Raw genomic sequence first — 18,959 nt, 5'->3', positions numbered from 1 at the left:
AACTAAACAGATTTATGCACAAGTTTGAAAATTTTATCCTCTTCAGAACAGCTTAAATTGATGATCTGTTCTAATATTTATTTGTATGTCAACATTTGTTGTTGTGTATGATTAGACTTCATCTTTCAAAATGTTTCTTTATTTAGGCCCTGATTCAGCAAAGCACTTGAGCAGTCCACTTGACTTCAGTGGGACCACTCATGCTTAAAGTTTCGCATGTGCAAAGGTGCTTTGCTGAATCAAGCCCTTTACAATGTGCGGTCTCTCTCTCTCTCTCATATTTACAGTTCTGGTGTTGGGATGGGGTAAATGTCTTCTAATGTCTAGCATCCATCTCTTCTTGCTTAGTTGGAACTGGACCAGTTCTGGATAAAGGATTTAATTTTGTTAGAACGCAGGTATCAGTAAACTGAACTCTTCAGATTCCTTACCTCTACAGAGGATGATCACTGGGGTTGGAGGAATTGAGACAAAAACGTTTGATTAAAAAAATCCAAAAGGCTTGAGAGATTCACATTCAGTATGGGTCTTTTCTGTGTCACTCATTTACGGTATTAGTATTGCAATGTTAGTTATGGGCATTGTGAAAACTCAAACATATGAAGAAAATGTGCATGTTAGCTTAATAGTTTATAAAATGTCATGAACAAACCTGAAACTAATCTCTACATTAGCAAGTACTGACGCCTAATATAAAAATATTTATTTATTAGCATGATTACAAAAGAAAACCACCTCCAGGACTCTCAGGACTATCATGATCACACGTGATAAAATGATTGGTACTACATGCTGCTGGCTCTCACTGATCATGTAGAATGATCATGTTTACTCCTTTGAATGCTACTAATGTTCTAATCAGAGTATGAATCAGAGCTACAAGAACCCTTTCTGTGCTGAGAACATGTACGCTTTGAACCATCATGTTGAGATGTGTCTGACAGGTGTGTGTTTGCAGTTGTATCTGAAGAAATGAATAAATCTGATGAAGAGTCATCGCTAGGACTTGAGTCACTGCAACATCCATCTAGGAGTGAACAATTTGCATGAGTTCTATTACATTTTGTAGACTTTGATCTATGTTTGTCATGCCTATATGATCTTTGATGGTTTAAATGCTTTCTATGAAGAGCGATATCTTTATCCCGTAGTCTTTTATAGCCATGTTCTTTTGGTTCTGTACAATGTTGTCTTGGTTTGTGACAACAAGATTGATTTGTTTTTAAAGTTCTAGGTCTAGTTCTGTGGTTCTTGCATGTTTTCATTTCGGAAGACGAACAATTGTCGGGAGGCATTTGTGAAGAGTGGTTACATTTTACAGGTTCAGTTGACGTTGACAGAATTCTATTTCTTTCATCAGTCCTTTTTGATGGTGAGTTAATGGAGGAAGGATTATGGCCTGGTTGTTTTTTTGAAGGTTCTAAGTCTTTACCATTTTCTTTAGATTCTTCTGTTGATAAATGCGCTGGTAGTTGATTCAGGTTACTATGTTCACACTGATTTTTCACTACAGCAATGTCTCTTTTCAGGTCTTTGCAATCTATTTCCGAGATTGATTTGGCTTCATCTTTTGTTGGGTTTTCTCTTTTGTAAATGTTGTAAGTATTAGTTATTACTGGTTCCCTGCAATAATAAAAATAAGTTCAGAAACCAATATACATTTTTATGAATTTGGATAACAATTTAAAAATGATCTTACAGCAGAAACCTAATTTACAGTCTGATGTTGTCTTTTACTTTGAGGAATTAACACTTTATGTTCCAGAATTCAAAAAACCGTGATGTGTATTTAACCATAACATCTTAATTATTCAATAGCAACCATGTACTATATAATGGGGGGGAAAACAACAACTCACTGTTTGTTCTTCGGAAATATCGAAGTAAATATGTGCATCAACACTATTACAGCCAATATCAAACCAGTGACTGCTACACAGGCTATGATGATGTGCTTGAGAAGGCCTTTAAGATCTGCAGCTTTTGCTTTTTTCTTGTCATGAATACCTAAAGGAAATTATACAATTCCACATTAGAGGGGAAAATGTGTAGTATTAATAATTTAACAATGTGTTCTAAACATTGCTGCAAATAATAGTAAAACATTCTTCTCCTTTTGTAATTTCTTTGTATTAGTAAAAATCCTGTTACATTTTTGCATTAAAGTAGCACCAAACAGAGCTCTTTAAAGTTATGCAACTTATGCCCTTTGGGATATATTTTGGTATTTTCTTGAATTGCTCTCATGACTATGGCAATTTAAATATTTTGTATAGATCGACTAGTAAGGATGCAGCCAAATTCCCTCCTGTCTCTACTCCCTTTCCAATCACTCAGATCAGCTAACAGACAAGCATACATTCTCTCCCATTCATGCCAGTAAAGCTTTGCTAGTGAGGACTACAGTATTGGGCCTTAAATCTCAACAGGAAGTGAACTGTAATTTCAGTATTTAAGGAAGGCTGTAAAGTTTTATTATTTATTTAAACCAAGCACTGTATTTAGTGTTTACATTGTTGGACCAATTTTAAATACAAATTATCTTTGCCTTGGAATCTTGCTGTCATATAACCTATCCAAACAAAGGACCATTTCAAACGACACATTGTGGATCAACTCATCAGCGACTTAAATGATGGGGTAAATTAGATGTCAGGTGCAAGAAGTGAAGTATTGTAACTTGCACTGATGTGACACTTTGGCCCTGATTCATCAAGATACTCTTACACGTGTACCTAACTTTAAGCTTATAGACTTCTGGGACTACTCATGCTTAAAGTTCGGCATGTACTTAAGAACCTTCATGAATTGAGGCCTAAATGTCAAAACCGTGCAAGTTTGATATTTCTTCTTACACCTGACATGCATTTTACACCACTATTTAAAGTGTAAACAGATACTGAGTCTGACTTACAATTAGGATTACTCATATGCTGAAAGTTAGGCAAGCAGTGATGTATCTTGCTAAGCTAAACCCTCAGTGGGTGTGTAAAAATGAGTGTAACCATTGATTTGGTATTTCCGGATCAAATTCAAGGCTAGCATAAGTGGATACAACTTGTGTGGAAGTTAATGGTAGCTGCACTGGCTTATGCTGGGCCTGGACTTTCTCTCAGATGTGTTGAGGATGGTGTGGATGTAAATTAGAATGGGGAGTGGGTGGGTGGGAATGGGAGGGCAGCTTTCATTTCCCTGCTCATTACAACACTCTTCCACTCCATCAGCATGAAGTTACACTTGTTTTGCATAGGCAATGAAAGCCAAACTTGCAACTTTCACTTTTTCATGCCCTAAACATGTTTAATTTACAGCACTCTTTAAATATCTGCTAAATTTGGCTTTACCACCATTTACTTCATGTTGAATGTGGCCCTCTGTTTCTCTCCAAATACTTTTAAACCTTGTTTATGTGAGATCTAAAACAGGACTCGTCACTACTCTGTATGTGCCTCTGTCACACAATAGCTCCTCCTAACTCTCCTCTCTTGTAATCAAAATGCATAGAAGCATCGTAATAACTGAGATGAGTGAATAGATGGTCATGCTTAATAAATATATTTATAATAGCAACAAGCCATAGTTTAAAATGTCTGATCCTATTGTAGGGGGTTATGTGTAATAATGAAACACCCCTCTATCTCTTTCAAAGAGTAAGATTTAGGGGTAGAAATTTCTGAGTTTCTGTCAAACAGTCCTGCCTCTATAAGTAAGCTATTTGCTTCCATGACTTGTATCTCCACCCTGCCCGCCCCCCCATACACACACTGATTTTCATTTATTTCTTCTCCCCAGACCCTTTTCCTACTAGTCTCCATCTCCCTTCTAGTGTCTGTATTGCTTTCCTTCACCCCTTCTTAGTTGCTCTTCCTTTTTGTTTTGTTAGAGAGAAGAAGGAAAGCAAGGGGTGTCTTGTAGGACCCATTTCAACATTTTACTTAATCTCTCTACTCTTAATATAATTCATTGTGATGATTCCCCCTTCAAAGCCAATCAGTGCTGCTCCTGCAGCTGAGTTGAGGTTGTCCCCAGAGAGATGATTTTCTTCCCTCAGGGCTATATGTACTGCCTCTGCCATAATCTGACCTTGAACTCCGATGCTCTGCCAGTAAACATTTGGCTTCAGAACGAATCTTTGGAAGCCCAGAAAAATCAGTATGCATAGAAGCTGGACACATATTGTACTAAATCTACTCCTTAGAAACAGCACCCTTAATTCTGGCAACCTAATCTGCAGCCACAGTACTTTGGAATCCAAAAGCCAGCACTCACAGCAGTAATTTAGCATATATCTCGTACTAAAATCTACGAACGTAAATAGACATCTCTCAGTGCGTCTAGAGAGACGCGACCATCCAGCTGTGCTGCTACTGGACTCCACTTTATTCTCTCCAATAAATGGCACTAGTAGTCCTTTCTTCCCTCGGTCTAGTTTCTAGGAATCGGAGGCTGTAGGTTTTCAACTGGATGATTGGCTACTTGAGGAGAAAATACATCCACACCCATTTATTTGTTGCATTCATATTAAAAATAGCAATACTGCATTTATTTAACTGTTCTTTATCTGTCAGCTGAACTTTATTCCATAGATGAAGTCCTGCTAACCAAGAGCCTTATCGGTGAACCATCTGTAAATTATTTTCTTGTGACTTGTTTGATGAATTCTGAAACCAAAGCCATGCAGCTTGAGTACAAAAGTAAATGTAGTAAATAGGTAGACCACAGTTTTTTGTATAGCATTTAGTTCTGATTTCTCATGTCTCACTTTATTAGATGCTTTTATTGTAATCTAAGCAGCCCAACAACAACACAATCTGCCCTTTTAATGTTGTAATTGAGGTCTATGCAAACAAATTGCCATAGCCATAGAAAAATGTTTGCCCTCTTTCAGCTGAACACACACGCTACATTTTAGCTGAATAAAACTCTACTGAAAGGCATAAATCAAGAGTTTAAAAATAGCAGTAGCTTACTAAGTCAATAAATACAGGACAACAAAGCTGAAATTATACCCCTGTTGCATTAGGTAAGACTCCATTTAACTAAACTACAGTACGTTTTGTTGAGATGGGCAGGAAGAGCAAACTGGTATTTTATCTGTTTGCCTACACTAAACCCTTGTCTTAATGTGCAGCTTTATTGTTTTTTAAAATAAGTAGCAGCCAATATTTTACCTTCATGCTCTTTAAAAAATTCAAATCGTTTGGCATCCTTCATGTTTGCCTTTGTTGTGACACTTGTAGGCTCTGTTTGGGGGGAAAAAAGAGTAAATTCAAAGTGTGTGAGTCGTAATTAGTAGTACAATAACCACTAAGGCAAATTATGGCGTCTCAGCAATCACTTATTCAGCCCATAACTGTGACATGCTAACAGGTTATATGTGGAGATGTTGCGAGCCAGTACAGGCATTTCTAATGCACCTATGGCAGGGATATCTGGACACTAAAGTCAGGAAGATAAACTTAGAAAAGCTTTTTCTGATTTATTTTGAAAAATTTGACAGTTACAGTACTAATATTTTAAAGCCTGGCCTCTGACACTGTGTACACCTGCAGGGGTAGTTACATGTCTCACTACGTGCTTTGTGAATGCAAAACTTTCAGGTACCACTTTGAAGTTCAGTTTGAGGCAAGCACAGACTGACCCCTCAGATTTGGGTGCAGTCTGTTGTAGTTTAATATAAAATCAGCCAGTGGTGTGTAGGCAGTGGTCTCTTTAGCAGGAAACAACTGAAGTGAAAAGCCATTGAGTGGTGGTTATACGAGGAGATAAAACTGGAGCCATTACGTACAGCAGACCTTTTCATTTGGTACTCCGTTTTATTACCTGGCACAGGTGTTGCTTTAAATTGTTCTAGATTTTCATCTGAGACTTGTAGACTGCGACTATGTCCCTCAAAAGGGGTCTGTGTCTTGTTTTCCTTTTCACTGGATTCTGACTTCTCTTTAATAAGAGAAAACAATTCATTTTAAAATGGCATTTAAGTCTTCACTAGCTGATGATGACCATATCAATGATGTAATATTTCTCAGCTTTAAAAGTTAAAGATCATTTTGTATTTTTGTGAGTGAGTCATCTCACCCGTCCAGCCCCAAACAAACAAACCACCTATTTTTCTGGAGGAAATTAAACTACATAATAGTTTTTAAAATCCAGTTAACTGATGCAGATAGGTAAACCAGACACATTGGGTGACTTCCACATTGCATATATTTTACTTTACATTCCAGTTACTGCATTTTTAGCAAATTACAGTAAGAAGCTGAATATTTTATTAACAGAAACACAACCGCCACCCCACAATTTTGTAGAAGCAAGTCCTGTTATGTAGACTCCTGCCACTATAGGCACAATATCCCGCTAGAAAGTGGACAGAGCCAAATCACTGCCCACATATATTCAAGGCACCCTGGTAAAATATTTTAAAATGTTTTATATTTCAAAAAGTTTGTAATCCCATAATATTAATGTACCAAAGAGGAAATGGATAACTGAAACATTCGCTCATAACATGTTACATCAGTATAAATGCTAAAAGTAACACTGGTAACAAAGTAAAAGTACAAAACATTTGTCATGTAACTGAAAAGTTTATAACCGCTAATGCAATATTCAACACAAAACTAACAATTTATTAGACTCAGCTCCTACTACAAACTTCCATATGCTGCCAGGGACACAAAAAGGTTGGGGGAGAAGTGACATTAAAGAAGAGCCATGAGGAAGATGTGGAGTAATGGGAGGGTCTCATGGGAAAGGTTCTAAAGACCTTGTGGATCATTATTATTGTGAACCCTAGAGGCTTTGATACCATTGTGCTCTAAGCTCTGTATAAACACAAGGTGAATGACAGCACCTGCTCCAAAGAGCTTCCACTCTAAAAAAAAGAACAAGATATAACAAGTGAATGAGGTAAACAAGTGAGTGGGGGACAAAAAAATAGTAGTTTTAGTACAGAGCAGTGTAGTGTGCAATTCTTAGTCCATCGGTAACAGTTATCAAATAGCAGCGGCAGTGATCACACTGTACTGGCCAGCAAACATCCTTCTCTCTGAAAAGGAGTTTAAACAGCAATCTAACTTATTTATGGACAGTGGACACCACTTAAAAATTTGATATTTGCCAACCTGTACTACCCTTTACCACAAATATTGCCTATTCCAAGAATAGTGGGACACTGTAGTACCTACTGCAGATAGGTAACTACCTACCTACATTTCTAAAGTACCTGTCACTATCGTCTATATGTATGGCCTTAATATCTACTGGCAAGTTATTTCTTTTTAATGGCAACCACAGTATCGTTTCCACATGTGTCTAATTTTCCATAACTAGGACATCCCAGATAGGCTGGGAACAGTTTGTTTGTAGATGAAAGAATGAACGCATGCAAGAGAGTACAGACTGATCTTCAGCAGTGTGATTGGAGGCCCATATAAATTACCTAGAATATTCTATGTGGGGAAATCCCAGGAATAGGGTTTTTTTTAAAAAAACTTGCAAAATAGAAGCAAGATTAATTCCTTCAATGTGGGCCCCTTAGTGAATGAGGGAGGCAACCTAGCGACAGAGGATGTGGAAAAAGCTAATGTACTCAATGCTTTTTTTTGCCTCAGTCTTCACAAACAAGGTCAGCTCCCAGACAACTGCACTGGGCAGCACAGCATGGGGAGGAGGTGACCAGCCCTCTGTGGAGAAAGAAGCGGTTCGGGACTATTTAGAAAAGCTGGACGAGCACAAGTCCATGGGGCTGGATGCGCTGCATCCGAGAGTGCTAAAGGAGTTGGTGGATGTGATTGCAGAGCCATTGGCCATTATCTTTGAAAACTCATGGTGATTGGGGGAGGTCCCGGATGACTGGAAAAAGACTAATGATGTGCCCATCTTTAAAAAAGGGAAAGAGGAGGATCCTGGGAACTACAGGCCAGTCAGCCTCACCTCACCCCACCTGGAAAAATCATGGAGCAGGTCCTCAAGGAATCAATTCTGAAGCACTTAGAGGAGAGGACAGTGATCAGGAACAGTCAGCATGGATTCACCAAGGGCAAGTCATGCCTGACTAATCTAATTGCCTTCTATGATCAGATAACTGGCTCTGTGGATGAGGGGAAAGCAGTGGATGTGTTGTTCCTTGACTTTAGCAAAGCTTTTGACACTGTCTCCCACAGTATTCTTGCCAGCAAGTTAAAGAAGTATGGGCTGGATGAATGAACTATAAGGTGGATAGAAAGCTGGCTAGATTGTCGGGCTCAATGGGTAGTGACCAATGGCTCCATGTCTAGTTGGCAGCTGGTATCAAGTGGAGTGCCCCAAAGGTCGGTCCTCGGGCCGGTTTTGTTCAATATCTTCATTAATGATCTGGAGGATGGTGTGGATTGCACCCTCAGCAAGTTTGCAGATGACGCTAAACTGGGAGGAGAGGTAGATACACTGGAGGGTAGGGATAGGATACAGAGGGACCTAGACAAAATAGAGGATTGGGCCAAAAGAAATCTGATGCGGTTCAACAAGGACAAGTGCAGACTCCTGCACTTAGGACGAAAGAATCCCATGCACTGCTACAGACTAGGGACCGAATGGCTTGGCAGCAGTTCTGCAGAAAAGGATCTAGGGGTTACAGTGGACGAGAAGGATATGAGTGAACAATGTGCCATTGTTGCCAAGAAGGCCAGTGACATTTTGGGATGTATAAGTAGGGGCATTGCCAGCAGATCAAGGGACGTGATCATTCCCCTCTATTGGACATTGGTGAGGTCTCATCTGGAGTAGTGTGTCCAGTTTTGGGCCCCACACTACAAGAAGGATGTGGAAAAATTGGAAAATGTCCAGCGGAGGGCAACAAAAATGATTAGGGGTCTGGAACACATGACTTATGAGGAGAGGCTGAGGGAACTGGGATTGTTTAGTCCGTGGAAAAGAAGAATGTGGGGGGATTTGATAGCTACTTTCAACTACCTGAAAGGGGGTTCTGAAGAGGATGGATCTAGACTGTTCTCAGTGGTAGCAGATGACAGAATGAGGAGTAATGGTCTCAAGTTGCAGTGGGGGAGGTTTAGGTTGGATATTAGGAAAAACTTTTTCACTAGGAGGGTGGTGAAACACTGGAATGCGTTACCTAGGGAGGTGGTGGAATCTCCTTCCTTAGAAGTTTTTAAGGTCAAGCTTGACAAAGCCCTGGCTGGGATGATTTAGTTGGGGATTGGTCCTGCTTTGAGCAGGGGGTTGGACTAGATGACGACCTGAGGTCCTTTCCAACCCTGATATTCTATGATTCTATGTATGTAAGCTTTTCTGTGGGAGCCCAAAATCGTATGAATGGGAACACAGTCACCAATTATGAGGGACCTGTAAGGAGGAGAGGGAAGATGAATAGCATTAAATTAGGAAATGAGCTACTCTGACTTATAAGATCTTTACCTGGGTTTCCCTAATTGTACTGGAAACAGCAGTCTCTAACAAAAGGCCAAGTGGCACATTTATCAAAATCAGTCTGATGGTCTGATCTCTCTTCCAGGTATGGAAGTAAAAACAAATCTTTCTCTGGTAAAGCTTCACTAAGCAATTATAAGTAAGTGAAATAAAGCTTTTTTATCATGCAATTAATGAATTTGCAGGCTTCAATAGAGGATGGCTGCATATGAAGGAAACTGTTATTGCATATGCCAAAAATCAAACTTGCATGTATTGAAAGAGAAATAGTTTTGTTCCAAAGCACCAGAATATCTTGAATTCTCCTGAACTGTTTTTGCTCTCTATAACTGGGACAGTAACACCTCATTAAATCTGCAATTTGGTCTTTAGCATACCTAGATCTTCTCAGATGAATGAAAGAAGCAATCATACATATTGTTCCTGAGTTAGATATATGACTTTCTGATCACTTTTTCCCTGAGTTTATCTCACAGGTTCCAGGTTCTTTGGGGAGGGAGGGACAGGAACAGAAAGTGCTCTTCAGGCAGATCTGGGGACCAGTTACTTACATTGTAGGAGTGAAAGCAAGCCCAAGAACATTGGTCAGTCACTTTCTGTGGATACCTACTATATGTGCATAGGGGTAGTATTCCAAAAAAGCACCACCACACGATAGGGTCACTGTCCTCTTATGATTGCACAAGATGTAATAGGTTCATCTTTAACAAGCTTAGCAAAAAAACTACTATCTTCTCGTTGTGAAATTTTCAAACACTCAGAACTTGCCAAATCCAAACCAGTTTCCTCCAGAGTAAGTCCACATATGTACTATTTGTCAATGAGGATTATTTCCATGACAAACTGCCATATTCAAAGCACGGCATTTTTGACTGTTGGGTAGTGAACACCAAAAGTTGCAAGAATTTCAAAGTAAGAAAAATATGCTTTCCTCATTCTCCCCTCACTTAAAAAAAAAAAAAAAAGTGGTTGGATTATTTTTGCTCAAAGTAACCAAACAGAATTCACCTTTGGCCAGAACCAACTGTGGAAAACATGAGCCACCCAGAGGCTTAATGTGTCAGTCATGACTGAAAATAGGACTTCATCAGGGCAGGATTAATGAACTTTTAAAGCCCTCGCCTAGGACCCCAGCTCCAGGAATCACATTATGATAACACAATCTCAGCTTTCTTTTCTTTTCTTTTTCTTTTCTTTTTCTTTTTTTTCCAAAAAGTAATGGCTAGCCCTCCTGCTTCCAAAGAAAAAAGCTTGAAAACATTAGTCGTGTGTAACCAATGCAGTGAGGCCTGCCTAAGTAAACTGACAGCTTGGAATAATAGCTTAAGAGGTGTGAACTACACCAGACAGCTCAGGTCTGTCTAAACTACACAAAAAAAACCCCAGCAGCAAGTCTCAAAGCCCAGGTCAACTGACTCAGGCTTACTGGGTTTGGGCTGTGGGGCTCAGAATAGCAGACGCTCCGGCTTAGGCTAGAGCTGGGGTGCTGAAATCCACTGCCACTGCGGCGTTTCACAGCCCAGCTTCCAGTTAAGCATCTATGCTACAATTTGTAGCCCTGCAGCCCAAGCCCCATGAGCCTGAGTCAGATGATCCGGGCTAGCTGGAGCTGTTTCACAGGTCTTTTATTGCAGTGTAGAGTGTAACTGCATCGTGAACTGACGTACGTGAGCTAGCTTTATTCTAGCTAGCTCGGGTCCTGGAACAGTGAAACTGGCAGCATGACCTTCAGCACAGGCTAACCCCATGTGTAATTACCCAGCATTCTAGACAAGTTCATACAGCTCGTGCTGCCACAGCCCTGCTGATCCAAGACCTGCATTAGCTAGAATAAAGCTTGCTCAAATATGTTTGCTTGAGCTGCAATCACAGCCAGTGCCTGCAGTCTAAAATTACCCACCGTAGGATGTTAGCTCTAAGCCCTACTGTTCTGGGCAAGACCACCCATCAAAACAATCCTGTTACTCCTAAGCGGAGGGGGAGAACCCTATTCTTGCTCCTGCGCGGGGGGGGCAGGGATGGGAGGAAGGGGGCTCCATATCCCTGCCTCTCTGGGAGACGGGCCCTCAACCACTACCACTTCAAGTGGGAGGAAGGGTCCTGGCCAAAAAGTGTGGCCCTGAATTGCCTTAATCCTGCCTTAGTTTTAATGCCCAACAGTTCAGCAGCCTGCTGGAACTTTGTAGGATTGCACTTTGTCTCTGAAGCTGCAATGAGAGAGAATGGCTTGGCAACTATGGTGCCTTAAGGAACAAAGGTCCAACACGGAGAACTTCAAATCTCAGCTTTGATAATTTAAAAAATTGGTTCATAAAGAAACCATTATAGAATGACTTTTTAAAAATGTTTGGGTCAAATTTATTTCTAGAGTAATAATACTGACATCATTGAAGTTACTCCAGGGATGAATTTGGTCCAATAATGAGAGAACTAGATTAGTATAAATGTTTTAGGGGGAAAATTAATTGTCCCTTGAAAGATTTTTTTTTTTGTACATACTAATCACAGAAGGACTTGCTAGCATCTAGTGTTTCAAATACAGAATAATTTGCAAGCAGAAGGATAGCACAACAAATATTTCTGTTGTTCCCTGTTAATTAAAATTTGCTTAATTTAAGGAAATTCCACAGAATGAAAGCTCTCTCTTGAGTTAGGTACCCCCTTTAAAAACAGATTGTTTCTAGTAGGAAGGATAAACACTGTACAAGGCAAATAGTTACAGTATATACGATAAACTATCTATCATAAAACATTTTTTGTTTTCTTTGTCCCCAGGCTGATTCAACTCTACAATGTTCACTACAAATGGCATCAGATTCCTGTCTTTAGAGATCTATTGTATAACATCTTGCATAAAAAAGTTAATGTCTTCAATTGTGACTCTTTTAGCATATTGGGTCATGCTGGAGCTGTCCCTTAAAGTAGAAACTAAATCTATGATAGTAAAAATTCTAAGAAAATAAATAGTAGCTAACGATATATCGAGTAGTGGAGGGAAGCTAGAAGTGATGGCCTGTAATTAGGGCCTGCACTCTGAAAGGGCCCATTGTGTCTGCCACCTGCTGGCTTTTGCAAACCCTGAGTCCTGCTGCTGCTATCACTGAATGATACTCCACTTGCTCGTATCTAGGCAGAGCTATAGCAGTGACAATCACAGCAGCACTCCCTGCTCTGCCCCATGCCCATAGATCAGGCAGATGGACAGCTCCAGCATTCAGTCAAAATGCCTAGCAATGCTATAACTGCCAAAACGTCTCTGCCCCCAGTCATAGAGAGGGCAGAAGACAGCTGCCAGGGTACAGTAGCAGAAAGCCTCCCTTTCCTCCCAGCAGCCAGGAATGAGAGGGTAGAGCCCTCTTTTCAGCAGCTGGGTGGGAATGGGGCAGAAAAGATGGAGTGCCCCACCTTGCTCACTCTCTGCCTCTTGCAGATAGATGGTTTGGGATTAACTAACTAGTTTATTAACATTCAGGGTCCATTCTCCATTGTCTTCACTGCTGAGGTTTCCATCAGGGGAGTGCACATCAGGCAGCACATGCCCATACGCAGTTCTGAGCCATTTTCCCTTGGGAGAAAGACTCATTCATGGATACTTAAAGTGACATGAATTTAAGTGACAAGTGGCAGGAGATTAAGCAGGGCTGAGAGTGCTCTCTGAATGTAAATAATCATTGTCCCTTACGCAATTAAGTTTCAAAACCAAATTAAAAACACAAACCATTACTCCTGTGTGAAGCTACTTTTCCTAGCGCACTTTTAAAATAATACATAATGTAAAATATGCTGTGAAGACACCAAATTTTGCTTGAAACCCCAAGAGTTATGTGAATGAATACTTTACAGTCCATGAATTTTGGTATGATCATAATAAGCCAAAGTGAGAGCCATGCCTGGCCAGCCTCCATAGTTGTGGGCACTACTTGCTTCCTGAGGAACATTAATAAACTTGTTCTGAGATCACCCAGCCCTATGGACTCTGCCCCCAACCCTAAACCACCACCACTGCTATAAACACTGTAGTGGGGGTGCCAGGGAGTGATGCTGGGGAAGTGGTGTCTCTTCTGATACCTCTGAATGATGGGGTTGAGAAGGCTCTCTCTAACTAACTGATAGCCAGTGTTTTAGTACCTTCCTGTATCAGGGCCTATTTTAACTGATGGCCTTGGAAATTACATGTGATGAGCTTTTGTTAGGAATGCTGTATATTCTTAACTTGCTTCAGTAAAAACTTCAAAACATGTTTTTTCTCTTATGTAGCTTTTAAAATACTTACTATCTTAGAAGGACATTTACACTTGTCAGCCTTGAATCTGAAAATGAAACTTGTTGGAAGCAGATTTCTAATAGTCAAGGGCTACTGTAATTACATCCCTATTAACATGCATGTTGGTTTGCTATTTTCTTTCTATGTCCAATCAATCCACATTTCCCTTACCTTTATGTTTTTTTAAATTTTGAAGAATGCTTTCCATGACTGAAGAGTTCATACTCTCACTAACTGATACAGGCACCTGTGTTTCTATAACAACAAGGGTGGGGGGGAAATGTTTATTTTAAAAATGTTTTTACTCCTGTAAACTCAAAAGTATTGCACTGACAAGTTGCAGTACTGTTGTATTTCATTGCTTACGTGCAACTTGGGGAATTAGTGTTCTCAACCTAATCCATAACGAACGACCCTTTGAAGATATTAATAAATCAGGCCCAGGAATATTTTATTTCCTTTCTTTTATTCTTCGGTTTTGTATATTTCTTTGTATTTTCATTTTTATTTTTTACTAGTGAGTCTTTGTTCTGTATTCTCAGGGCCAACTCCTGAAGTCTTTACTCAGGCAAAATATCCATTAAAGCAACATTCTCTACTCAGTATTTATTGTCTGTTTTCAGTGTTTTTCCCCAGGATTTAATAATATTTATTTAAGAAGGGCTACCCTGAGCAGAGCGTGGTTATACTATACTTTTCAATGTCACAAATGTGTATGAGGAGGTGAATTCTTTCTAGTGTTGGAAAAGGTACTTGAAAAAGAAAAGCATTTACCCATTGTTCTACTGTAATGACTTCTCAGATCCAATTCTAAAAGCAGAAATAATAGTAGGATCGATAAGCCAGTAAACTCAATGGCAACAGGGCATGGCGCCTCTTCTATCACTAAACTGAACACGGCATACTAGCTGATGACTGGTTGTTCAGTGGTCTACACAATGCTTGCTCTGCCTCTTTCCAGAGGAAGTGTGAGAACTGCTGAGAGAGGCATCAGTTTCTTCAGGCACTTCCCTGACTACCACTGCTCTCCCTTCCCTAACAGGAGGTTTCACCTCCTAGCACCTTCCTATTTGTTTAATTGCTTGGGCTACTAAATAGGGTGCTGCATGCATCTGCACTCTTTGCATGCCCCTAGCACCAGCTCTAGGCCTATGTGAAATGTACTTGTGATCTAAGTTCAGTGGCGGCAGGGTTTTTATGTGTGTACATACTATAGCCACCAATACGTTTGGTATGGCATTTGAGGGAGCTTTTTTACAGCAGGCTTTCTTTTTTTAAATTACATTGTGTACATAGTTTAGGGGTAATAAATAAGCCCCTGATCATGCAATCACCTATTTATCTACTTAACTTTAAGCCATTAATAAGTCCCATTGATTGTATCTATTGAAATCATTATTAAAATCAATGGGACTGTTCATGTGCTTGAGCTTAAGCAGGTACATAAGCAATTGCAGGATCAGGGCCTTTATTTGTAAGTTCTTAAAAGAGGGGATGGCTATTTGTTTTGCATGCCTTTTTCTCTCTGTTCAAGAAATGTAAACGTAGTTACATTTCTTATCTGGTAACGTTTGCCTCTCTTACCCTGAAAAAAGAAAAGGAGTACTTGTGGCACCTTAGAGACTAACAAATTTATTTGAGCATAAGCTTTCGTGAGCTACAGCATCGGATGCAGTGAGCTGTAGCTCACGAAAGCTTATGCTCAGATAAATTTGTTAGTCTCTAAGGTGCCACTAGTACTCCTTTTCTTTTTGCGAATACAGACTAACACGGCTGCTACTCTGAAACCTGTCTCTTATCCTGGTTATTGGAGGCATTCAGCACACTATTTCATATTTTCTGGATTTTAATAATGTTATTTACCAATACCTCTTCCACTGTGTGAAGTTTATATAGCATCTGGCTGTAGCCCAAGTTAAAACTGAACTGAAGATAGAGGTCTCGTACCAGATCTTCAGCTGATGTAAATCGATAATGACTTCAGTGGCACTTCACCAATTTACATCAGTGGAGGATTTGATCCTCTCTGTTTCCAGTATTTTAAACTGTGTTCATCCATAAAATAACAATGCTATAATATAAAATATAAAGATTAATGGAGAGTGAAATATACATACTATATTCTTTCTGTAAATCCTGTAATACATTCTTCAGCATCCTCACTGACATTTGAGAATGGATTCCTTTTACACTTTGGAAATTATATGTTTGAACACCTATAAAAAACATTAAGTTACTAGAAAGTGATTGAATTTTATATTTAAAAAGTTATACCATAAATATTTAGATTTACCCATGTGATCTTCCAGCGTCTGTAAAATATGGTTCAACTGACGCAATGGAAAAGTAGCCGATTCAGGCAGATCTGCAAACAAACATATGAAAACACTTGTGGTCAATTCTTCCATACTTTAATTGTAGTGAACAGATCTTTTGCCAACCAAAAATGAGGATGAAAATATCTTTTGGAATGATTTAATTATGTAGCTAGTAAAGTGGTAGGTGCTATACAATGAGTAGCTGCAAATGGATTTTAGGGCTTCTGCGAGAACACTGTGATAACAAAACTAAAATTTAAATGGCTTCACCAATGCAATGGCTCAGTGGAAGAATGTTCTGTAGACAGAAATAAAAACAGGATTGTTAGATTGGCAGCTTACAACGATGGCAGAACAAGCCACACTAGAGTGTCAGAGACACTCTGGAGATGGCAGTCAGGATTTCTCAGTGGTAAACATTCAGGCAGAACACTTTTCTACTTAGTTTTGAGAGTAATAAAACCACTAGTTGCCAGTAGTTCATAGGAAAGAAAATAAAACAGAATTTAAAAAGCACTGGTCATAATTTCTACTGAGTCCAATTATCTTAATTTTCCTTTCTTGCAGAGCTCAGTGAAAAGCTGGACTGTCCCTTATTAGAATATAAATATGTAAAATATATGGGGAACGTGTTCAGGCTAAGATTTTCAAAGCTGTCTGTTGGAACTGGAAGCCCATAAGGTTGGGATTTGACATCCTGAAGGAAGTGTTGTAATCTCCATCTGAAGCTATAATTCTTATGTGACATCCACTGCTATTGTAAAAATGGGATGAAAAATTAAACTTGCCTGTCATATCCCTTTCTCATTAAAAGGCTTCTAAAATGCGTGAAAGAAAAGAGGGGAAAAAAGGGTGGGGGGGAATGCAGCACAAGATGATAAAAACAATAAATTGCACTTCAGTTGTACAAACGCCCATTCGCCTGTGAAAGGTAAAACTGCCATTTAAACGTTAATTCAGCCTACTGTACTTCTGTACATATGGTGGGCAACTTACTACAGTAAACGCAATGATGTTAGGTAGGGCTTAATGTTAGGTTTTCTGGGTTACATTAGTATAATTTGCAAATTTATCTTTATGTTTTAACACCATGTACACTAATTGGATAACATACTGAGGTTGTTTTCTGCTTGAAGTAATGAAGGAATCCTAAACTAAATAAATGCCAAACACAAATAAACTCTTCCCTGATTTATTGACACTTTTGATGCTGACACGTCTCGGGAAAAGTAAGCTATATTTATTAGCAATTTGCCTCTGTCTGCTACCACTGAGATGGTGGTGGAAGCATCTCTATATTGCTATATATTCCATCACTGATCTCAGAAACAGGCTTCTCCGTCAACTATGGTTACAGAGCAACAATGGGAGGAGGTGGTTCTGGAGGGCAAAATTCCTTCCAATGAATGGGAAAATTGCTCCTCTTCATAACCAAATTCAACAACACACCAGTATTTAAGAGAGACAAAAAAGGGAGGCTTTAGGAGAACAGCTTCCAAATCTCTATCCTACACCCACTGTGGCGGCCCAAAAGATAGGTACCCTACTCAAATTGTAGTAACACCTTTGTCACAAAAATTCCTTGTGTGACTTAATCATATCTCTACAAAATTCCCAGAGGAAACTTTAAGCTGCAATTAAGGCTGAAAAAAACATATGTAGCCATAAAAGGGAACATATGGGCTTCTCTATGAATGAGATACCCTTCTCTGTCCCCTCTGCAAAGTTTGATAATTTTGAGCCAAGTACAAGAAGTTTTAATAGGCTTCCTGTAGCAGACTGATGATTAACTGGAAGTAGAACCAATTTTCACAGTTTCTGTGGTAGGAAATATTCAGGGATGGAAAATGTTGTTAAATAGTCAAGCTCTTCATGATACAATGTTTCTGAAGGGGGAAAACACATACAATTTTTTTTAAAATATCTTTTTTCCTAACCTGTTGGTTTGCTCTCTGTTGGGTAAGTTTCTTCAGAAAATGGTGAATGACTACTTGTTTGTTTCATACTATTCGTTGTCAAATCTGTAAATGTACAATGTTTAATATTAAATTTTTGAAAATTGATTTGGTGAAAATGAAAATCAGTGCTATGATTTGGTTAATGTATTGGCTTTACATCAACAAAAAATCATTTGCTGTGTAAAAAAACATTTTGATTATCCAGGGATTAGACTTTTCAAAAGGAAAATTCTGGTCATTCCCCTGTCCCCAAATCTCTAGAGGGTCTACTACTGGAGCACTATCCCACTCAGAAAAGTTGAAAAACAGAGAGAGAATAAATTTCATTCACAATTGTTAATTAAAATTGATCAATCTACATCCTCAGCTGGTGTAAACTGGTGTGGCGCATCTGCTCCATTTTCAAAGACTTTACATATGCCCTTTGCAACAGGAGTTCCAAAGCAGCATCAGACCTTCACGGGCATCAACTAGAATTGAAGGGACTGAGCACCTTCCAAGTTTTGGACCTAGCCAGCGAGATCAGCCTCCCCCAGTAGGCAATACTGAAGGGTACCCTGAGCAGCAGCAAGTGCATGTGTCCATACACAAAGATTTGAGATCGTATAGAACTTCAGTTTTTACTGCTGTTGCTCCTATCCATTGCTTGCTCACCTCAATCAAGCAGCTCTCCAGCTACCAGCTGAGATTTATTAAGTTAGGAATTCAGTTGCTAAGAGATAAATTGAAGGAGGGGAGGTTACAAAAGAGTGAAACACCTTTCTTGAAAGCTATGTTTCCTCCCTTCATAATTCTTCCTCCATCCCTCCCTTCAACATCATCATTATTATTTATTATTATTATTTTAGGCAGGGCTGATACCATTGCTTATTATTAAGGTTGCCTTGACGCTTCCTATTATTAGCTCCTGTTTTAGTTGCTTATAACTTTGCGATACTTTAATTATTTGGGCTGGTTAGTTAGTTTAGTTATAGGTTTCAGCCAAAACAGTTC

General features: G+C 39.3%; 2 protein-coding genes across 5 annotated transcripts in view; one reads left to right on the top strand and one right to left on the bottom strand.

Annotated features, from left to right (window-relative positions):
* The window catches only part of TUBGCP3 (tubulin gamma complex component 3), a 152,348-nt gene that overhangs the window by 126,486 nt on the left and 6,903 nt on the right, over positions 1-18,959 (top strand). The window lies entirely within an intron of this gene.
* Positions 711-18,959, bottom strand: part of LOC140913503 (uncharacterized) — a 28,840-nt gene continuing 10,591 nt past the window's right edge. For 2 of the 4 annotated variants that reach the window (XM_073350090.1, XM_073350063.1), the window contains 8 exons: positions 17,946-18,029; positions 15,984-16,055; positions 15,808-15,906; positions 13,862-13,945; positions 5,824-5,940; positions 5,172-5,243; positions 1,860-2,007; positions 711-1,623 (listed from right to left, as the gene is read on the bottom strand). In XM_073350090.1, coding sequence (XP_073206191.1) covers positions 855-1,623; positions 1,860-2,007; positions 5,172-5,243; positions 5,824-5,940; positions 13,862-13,945; positions 15,808-15,906; positions 15,984-16,055; positions 17,946-18,029 — 1,445 coding nt within the window. In that variant the 3' untranslated portion in view covers positions 711-854. The remainder of the gene's footprint in view (positions 1,624-1,859; positions 2,008-5,171; positions 5,244-5,823; positions 5,941-13,861; positions 13,946-15,807; positions 15,907-15,983; positions 16,056-17,945; positions 18,030-18,959) is intronic. The other 2 variants (XM_073350072.1, XM_073350083.1) reach the window with 2 other exon arrangements.

Source organism: Lepidochelys kempii, chromosome 1, assembly GCF_965140265.1.
Source record: "Lepidochelys kempii isolate rLepKem1 chromosome 1, rLepKem1.hap2, whole genome shotgun sequence".
Lineage (NCBI taxonomy): Eukaryota > Metazoa > Chordata > Testudines > Cheloniidae > Lepidochelys > Lepidochelys kempii.
Note: the sequence above shows the minus strand (reverse complement) of the source record. Positions and strands in the feature narration are given on the sequence as shown.